The sequence below is a fragment of the Sinocyclocheilus rhinocerous genome, unplaced genomic scaffold (genome assembly GCF_001515625.1).
Source record: "Sinocyclocheilus rhinocerous isolate Xijiao unplaced genomic scaffold, SAMN03320098_v1.1 scaffold1450, whole genome shotgun sequence".
In the NCBI taxonomy this organism is placed as follows: domain Eukaryota; kingdom Metazoa; phylum Chordata; class Actinopteri; order Cypriniformes; family Cyprinidae; genus Sinocyclocheilus; species Sinocyclocheilus rhinocerous.
Window position 1 is genome coordinate 337,754 of NW_015666201.1, and position 8,430 is coordinate 346,183.

The window sequence follows — 8,430 nt, forward strand, 5'->3', positions numbered from 1 at the left end:
ATTATTTACAAAAAGTTTTTTTTTTTTTTTGCATCAACCATACCATGTTAAAACATCTGGCTTGGTCGCTACCGTAATACTCTGATTTGCATAAATGTCACACTATTCTGACCAAGGCCTCATTTATAAAATGCACACATGATTTGATGCTAAATCCCATGGATTTGATCCTACATGACGAACAAACTGGAATTTATAAAGACCGAAACTGCTGTGAAAATGTTCGCCTTCTGATCAGTATGTCTATGCCCCCTTTTTTTGCGCTGAATTTTCTGATGACTTTAGGTGATGCAAATTAGCTACTCCTGAATAAATGAATAAATGAGTGACAACGTTTACATATTGAATATTCTGATATGAATTCGACATTTTTCTTTTCAGAAAAAATGTAAAAATCAAAAACCCACAGAATAAGATAAGACGTTTTAATGTCAAGTACACATTTTTGTGAAAATATTTTTTTAACCAGACTACGATGTGCACGTTAATGTAGTCAATGAATGAATCTAAGGATATTTGTTGGCTTTCTGAAGGAAATAAAATAAAGTAGGATGGAACTTTTATATGAATTGTAGGAACATTTAGGAAATGTCTTTATAAATGAGGCCTTAGGCCTGTTTTAGTTTAGTAGCTACCATATATTTTAAGATAACAAGAAAAACACCACAATCGTATTTTTATGCCTCATCAAAAAAAAAAAAAAAGGAAAAAAAGAGCATTCATACTTGAAACAGCAGGCACTGAGCTCTGGTTTTACAGGCAGTCATTTTGGCATAGTTTTAGATAAAGCTCAGACTGGTTCACATATTTATGTCCATGTGAATCATCCATGATTGAGTCAGGGTGAAAAATGCCAACTCCATTGTGCCTGGACTCCTTTTGATGGCATATTCCATTTGACATCAGTATTTAAGCAGCATCACAGCTCTATAGGAATGTTCTGCCCTATGCGACACTGACTGTGGTGTGAATAAACAGGATGTGCGTTTAGTCTGTGGTAACAGTGCTGAAATATTGTTTTTGACCACAGCTGAGAGAGATCTCACACAAAGGCAGTTGAATTGATTCCTAATTGGCAGCATTCACACACAAGTGAGACACGTACTCATCAAAGTCACTGGAAAAAGGTTGATGATCTCCTTCTGTCACCAGCATGCCAAAGCCAACAACCAAAGCAGCAATGTCTCTTTTGAAGAGCATAGAAAATGATAGGCCACTGCATATAAAAGTTTGAAAGGCAAAAATAAAAGTTGCAGGACCGTTGCATGTCTGTTCAGGCTGGTGTGCTCATGTTACATGATGAATATCACTGGATTGATCATAGACATCCTTTTGCTTTACGCTCGTGGAAGGATGGACGATATTCCCAAAGCAGATCGATTTTTAAGCTTTTGATTGCGAATAAAAACATGAAACACTTGAGATTTGAGGAACCTCAGATAGTGTAGGTGAACGATTCCTGTGGCCAAACAACACGTCTTTTCTAATGAGTTCACAATTAGTTTGTGCAGTTCTGTAAGTTCCTGAAACGCTCTGATTCTCCTCTTTCAGATGCAGTACTTCCAGTTCTTCATTGCTGATGTTGTTTCAAGCTGAAAGAAAATCAATAATCAATAATCATATCATATATTTATATCATGGCCAGTTTACTAACTCGAGTACATTTCAGTAGAATTACATCAATGCAAATACACAGTGTGATTAGAGGTAGAAATATTGTGACTTTTCTTGGAATTTTCATCTTGATAGTTAAAAAAAAATCCTCCATAAAATACCTTCAATTGAAACACAGTAAAACCTGCCAAGCTTGAGGAGAGTGTGAGATTGTTTCAGGATGGATATTTCTTGGCGTGCATGTAATGACACGGTGTAAATATTTACTCTCATCTATCTAATCCATCACAGAAGATAAACTGTTCCAATGAATATTTGCCTTTCTTTCTTCAAGCATCAATTCGCACGCACAGAGACACCTCAGGAGAAATGCACAAGACTAAAGGGTTTTTATTAAACTATGAGCTGCATGAGGATAAATGTAAAAGAAAAAAAAAGCGTACTTGTTTTCTTTTCTATTTACCCCCATAGTTTTTGTATACTTACAGTTGTAAAATTTTACAAATTTTACAAAGTTTTTGAGGGGAAAAAAGTTTGTATAAAATGCTTAAATATATTTATAAAGATGTTTATACATCAAACTGTACAGATAATATTTTGGTAATATAATGTCACACTATTTTTTTTTTCTCAGTATTAATGTGTCTTAAAATATTTGACTGCCTTTATATTTTAGGATAGGCGGCCTTTGCAGGAGGATCATCATATCAGAGGATCCTTCACATCAAAAAGTTTGAAAACCCCTGCCTTAAGGTACTAATATGCACCCTTATGCCGAGTTCACACTGCACGATTTTAGCCCGATTTTTCACTCGCCGACAGGTTTTGCGAAATCACAGACAAATGCCGACATCGGAGGCAAATCGGTGCTCGTTCACGCGAGTGACAATCACGCAGTGTGAATTATCAAAGACGCGATCTGAGGGAATCACTGACACGTCGCCGACGCCCGCAAAATATTTGGCATGCTATAATATCTGGAGCTGTCGGCGATTCACAATCACGCTGTGTGCAATGAGTTCTGACTGAAAAACACATCGGCGATGACCTACAGCCAATGAGAGACCAAGATACAGGGCAGAGGGAAGTTCGGGGAGGTGTTATAGACCAGAATATCAGTATTTTAATAGATATATGAACAATTATATCATACAGAATCAAGCACAAACATTTGCTTGACCAGCCACAACATCAGCATAACAGTTACTGCAAAATTATTTACCTCCAACTCTCTTTGCAGAACACCCAATCCCTGTTCCCTGCATCTCCCTCCTGCATAATCTGTTTTTCTTTTTCTCCTTGTAGCTGGAAATCAGCTCACAGACAATTTGCGGGCTATATATATATATATTTTTAATAATTACAGTCTTGCTTGCGAGAACTCCGGTCTGACGGACGCAGGTTCTTGCGTTATTTCCTTATCACTTCTTGCGTGTTTTGTTGTGAAACGTAGTTTGCGGACCAGACAGAGCTGTCGGCGATTCTTCCTATTGTGAAGTCATGCAGTGTGAAACCCCCTGTCGCCGATCCATCGTGCAACGTGAACACAGCAGCGACTACTGACTGCTACCCCAGATAGTCACGCAGTGTGAAAACAAGTTTGAAAATCGTGCAGTGTGAACTTGGCATTAGAGAAGTAGCTCCGGTTGGAATGTTCTTCCGCGGGATGTGTGCAGTTCTGTTTATTATCCGCTAGACCGCCAAAAGTTACATAGTACTGCTTTAAATGTTGTATTTACAGATTGGGTAAAATCTAATTTATTTTTTTTATTTACTTCAGCGTGTCAAAATTCATTATGTTCTCTGTTTCCACATACAGACCTAAAATCATGTTTCACATCAATGAGGAAGAAAAGATGAACTCTGCCTGTGAAATGAGTGTGTCTGAGGAGAGAGAACAGGAGGCTCCTGTTGACGCTCAAAGAGCAGCATCTCCAGGATTCAGCTATGTGTCTATGAAGAGTAACATCTCAATGATTATTCCTCCTGATCTCAGTGATGTTTACTCTCAGAGAGCAGCATCTCCAGGATTCAGCTGTGTCTATGAAGAGTAACAACTCAATGATTATTCCTCCTGATCTCAGTGATGGGCCTGCTGTGACCTCTGACCCTGTGTGAGTATAATTCACTATCTGCAGCGGATGTGAAATTATAACATGATGAATCATTCATGAAAGAATCTTTCTCTGAAATGCGGACATTAGTGAATCACATTGTAAAGAAAAATAAAAGAGAAATATTAAGGTATATAAAAATTTTTAATCCACGCACATATGTTCTTAACTATCTTCCCAGTAATGTGATTTAAAGGTCAGAGCGAGGTGACTTTAGTAACCGTAGAAGTTGTATCAAAATGTTGCTGTTTGAAAAGCCCCACAAACATGGGTTAGGGTTAGTAGAAAATGTTGACATGTAGTTGTAAAGTTACTTTGTAAAGTAAAATGTCTAAATTGGACTATCAAAATAAAGTGTTTCTGGCCACTAAGTTCAGAATCCCTTGAACCACATAAAACAGCATTAATTGAATCCCTTATGCTCTAAACATATACATTTAATTCATAAACTTTCCCACTTAAATTATTTTCACTGAGGGGTCAGAATGATTCTGAACTACAGGCTGTTGGACCTAATAAAAAAGGACATCTCATAAGCTTGCTACACTGAGATTGAATTATGGAGTTCAGGAGTCCTGATAGATGCTCAGTCACAGAGAATTTAAGGTATAATAGCAGGTTAAAGGGACTCTTGTGGTCATGATAGCTTCATTTTTTAAGGTACTATTACCAGCTGAAGTATCTCAATACAACTTAATCGCAATACCACCCATGTTTTAATATCTGCCTCTCATCTGCGGCTGACTTCAGCTCTTGTATCACAAGTAAGAATAGTTACTTTGTGCACCATACTATCATTTAGTAAAAAGTGTGGCATTACCATCTTGGGTGCCTGCTACAAGCTGCTATACCATTCAACACAAAATGGGACCATAATAAGGCTAAAGAAGTTTAGTTTATATATATATATATATATATTAGTTTTTTTCTACAGTTAACTTGTAATTGATTAAATATTGTATCCTGTTAAAGCAATCAATTAATAAAACATTTTTTCTCTCTGTAGCTATATATGATTCAAATACTGCTCTAAAAGCAGTGTTGATCAATGTTAATTTACTGGAGCAGATAGATAATCTTCAGAGAAACAGTCTAAAAAATTTCTTTTTCTCAGTCTCATCAGCAGGAAGAGAAAGAGAGCAGCATCTCCAGTATCCAACTATGTGTCCTTGAAGAGCAACCCACACATGTTCAGTAATAGTGCAGTGCCCTTTCACCCTGTGTGAGTATGATCATGAGGCTGATAATGTCATCTTATGAGTGAACGGAAAATGAGGCGAATGAAAAGATTATGGAAAGCATCTGTGATTTTGATTATAATTCAGGATGTTAAATGAGTTGGTGCTGAATAGGTGGTGCTTTACTGCTGTCAGGGACACATTCAGGATGGATATTGTTTACATGTGATGTGGTCACATGTGTTTTGACCACCTCCATATGTGGTTTCCGTGATCTGATGGTGCTTTACTGGATTTTCACTTCGAGTATTAAGTGGTGTTCTCATCAGAATATTGAGTATTTTCAGCTTGACAAATTTAAAATTATTCGAACTTTGTAAAGTTTAGATGGAATAACTTTATAAGTTTTCAGTACCAAAGTTCACTGTAAAAAGTGTTTTTGTTTACTCAACTGAACTTTTTGAGTTATCTATTTCCACTGACTCAATTAATGCTGTTTTTGGAGTTTTTAATCATCTGCTTTGATCTTTAGAAATGTAATTGATTTGATTTGCAATGGCTGACATCAGATCAATTATTATTTGCAGTAGAAATTAATTTAAATGGGAATGAAAAATGTTGTCAACCGAAACTTGACTGAAACATTTGAAAAAAAAAAAAATATATATATATATTTATTTACAATTGAAATAAAAGAGCAATTGAAATAAAACACATATTTATTTGGCTGAACTAAGTTTTCAATACCAAAACTCATGTTCATGTTCATTTAACCTAATTTGGGTTATTTTAAGTAAGTTCACCTTAGATATTCCAACTAAACTTTCAAATAACTAACTTTGCCAAGCTGAAAATACTTAATAGTCTAAACAAATACAACCTAACTGAGACCATGTAAAAAGATAACTCAAAAATCTGAGTGAACATGAACTTTGGTACTGGAAAAGTAAAGTGAGTTTCTTACTTTTTATACTTTTAACTTTTAAGTTTTTCCAACCACATTTTATAAGTTGGAAACTATGTTGTGAGAAAGCACAATTCTGCTCTGCATACATGCAGCTTCTGTGCTGCTTCCACTCTGCTTACACATCCAGTGTGAAACGGGCATAAGAAACCCAAATATCTCAGGAAACATTTGAAAAAAAAATATATATATATATATATATTTATTTACAATTGAAATAAAAAAGCAATTGAAATAAAACATATATTTATTTGGTTGAACTAAGTTTTCAATACCAAAGCTCATGTTCATTTAACCTAATTTGGGTTATTTTAAGTAAGTTCACCTTACTTTCATAAAGATATTCCAACTAAACTTTCAAACAACTAAATTTGCCAAGCTGAAAATACTTAATAGTCTAAACAAATACAACCTAACTGAGACGATGTAAAAAGATAACTCAAAAATCTGAGTGAACATGAACTTTGGTACTGGAAAAGTAAAGTGAGTTTCTTACTTTTTATACTTTTAACTTTTAAGTTTTTCCAACCACATTTTATAAGTTGGAAACTATGTTGTGAGAAAGCACAATTCTGCTCTGCATACATGCAGCTTCTGTGCTGCTTCCACTCTGTTACGCCTCTAGTGTTCTATGCTTCTGTGCTTCTTTCTGACATTTCTCTGTTTACACAGAAATTATTTTTGTCACATGAGTTAGATGATTTAATGTCACATTGACGGAATCCTTAAAATATACAGGTTGTTTGTACAGAAGAGAGAAGAAAGACAAAATAAAGACTGCTCTTACTAAAGGCATCGCTGGAATTGGAAAAACCGTCTCTGTGCAGAAGTTCATTCTGGACTGGGCCGAGAAAATATACAGGTTGTTTGTTTTGGTGTGTTTTCAGTGGTTGGAGAGCTGACCAGATTAGAAATGTGTCCTCACAGACCTGCACATCCTCCTACATTCAGAACCACTTCAGTCATCATGACACAGAAACAGACCTGCAGCTCCATTCTCACCAACCAGTGCATGTTGATCTGCAGAGAGTCAAAGACCAGCACAAGACCAGCATGAAGAACAAGTATGAGAGCTTATTTGAGGGAGTCAAACTACAAGAGAATCAAACTCTCCTGAACAGGATTTACACACAGCTGTACATCATAGAAGGAGAGAGTGAAGGAGTGAATGAAGAACATGAGGTGCTGCAGATGGAGAAAAGTTACAGGACACTCCAAGACACTCCAATCAACTGCAATGACATCTTTAATCCTTTACCTGAACCAGGATATGAGGAGAACAGAAGAGAGAAGAAAGACAAAATAAAGACGGTTCTTACTAAAGGCATCGCTGGAATTGGAAAAACCGTCTCTGTGCAGAAGTTCATTCTGGACTGGGCCGAGGGAAAAGCCAATCAGGATGTAGATTTCATGTTTGTGCTTACATTTCGAGAGCTGAACTTGATTAAAGATCATCAGTACAGTCTTCACAGACTTCTGCTTGACTTTTATCCTGAACTTCAAGATCTGGACTCAAAGATTTATGATGAATGTAAAGCTGTGTTCATCTTTGATGGTCTGGATGAAAGCAGAATTTCACTGATGTTTTCAGACAGTCAGAAAGTTTCTGATGTGACTCAGATTTCATCAGTGGGTCTGTTGATGTCAAACCTCATGAGAGGAGATCTGCTTCCCTCTGCTCTCATCTGGATCACCACCAGACCAGCAGCAGCCAATCAGATCCCCTCTAACTACATCAACCGTGTGACAGAAATTCAGGGATTCAATGACCCTCAGAAGGAGGAATATTTCAGGAAGAGAATCAGTGACGAGCATCAAGCCAGCAGAATCATCTCACACATCAGAAGAGCAAGAAGCCTCCACATCATGTGCCACATCCCCGTCTTCTGCTGGATCTCATCCACTGTGCTTCAAAACCTCCTGAAACAAGATCTCAGTGCAGAAATCCCTCAAACTCTGACTGAAATGTACATCTACTTCCTGCTCATTCAAACAAATATGAAGAACCAGAAGTATGAAGAGAGAGATCCAGAGAAACTCCTGCAGTCCAACAGAGAAGTGATTGTGAAACTTGCTGAACTGGCTTTCAATCAGCTGATGAAGGGCAATGTGATGTTTTATGAGGAGGACCTGAGAGAGAGCGGCATAGACGTCACTGACGCCTCGGTGTATTCTGGGATTTGCACTGAGATCTTTAGAGAGGAATCTGTGATTTATCACAGGAAGGTTTACAGTTTTGTACATCTGAGCTTTCAGGAGTTTTTTGCAGCACTGTATGTGTTTTACTGCTATTTACACAAGAACAGTGAGGTTCTGAAAATGTTCCTGACAGGAAAGTCCAGAACTCAGTGTGAGGATGTTCCTCTGAATACGTTTCTGAAGGGAGCAATGAATAAAGCTTTGAAGAGTAAAAATGGACACCTGGATCTTTTCCTTCGATTTCTTCATGGCATCTCACTGGAGTCCAATCAGAGACTCTTACAGGATGCACTGATACACACAGAGAACAACCCAGAGAGCATCAAGAACGTAATCCAAAACCTCAAACGAGGTCAAAAAA

At 37.1% G+C, this 8,430-nt stretch overlaps 1 protein-coding gene across 1 annotated transcript in view; it reads left to right on the forward strand.

Moving 5' to 3' along the window:
* The window catches only part of LOC107732158 (NACHT, LRR and PYD domains-containing protein 3-like), a gene marked incomplete at its 3' end in the record, with an annotated part of 47,145 nt that overhangs the window by 20,307 nt on the left and 18,408 nt on the right, over positions 1–8,430 (forward strand). Inside the window, exons 3-5 of the mRNA XM_016543428.1 lie at positions 3,650–3,728; positions 4,843–4,950; positions 6,758–8,421. Of these exons, the coding sequence (XP_016398914.1) occupies positions 3,650–3,728; positions 4,843–4,950; positions 6,758–8,421 (1,851 nt within the window). The remainder of the gene's footprint in view (positions 1–3,649; positions 3,729–4,842; positions 4,951–6,757; positions 8,422–8,430) is intronic.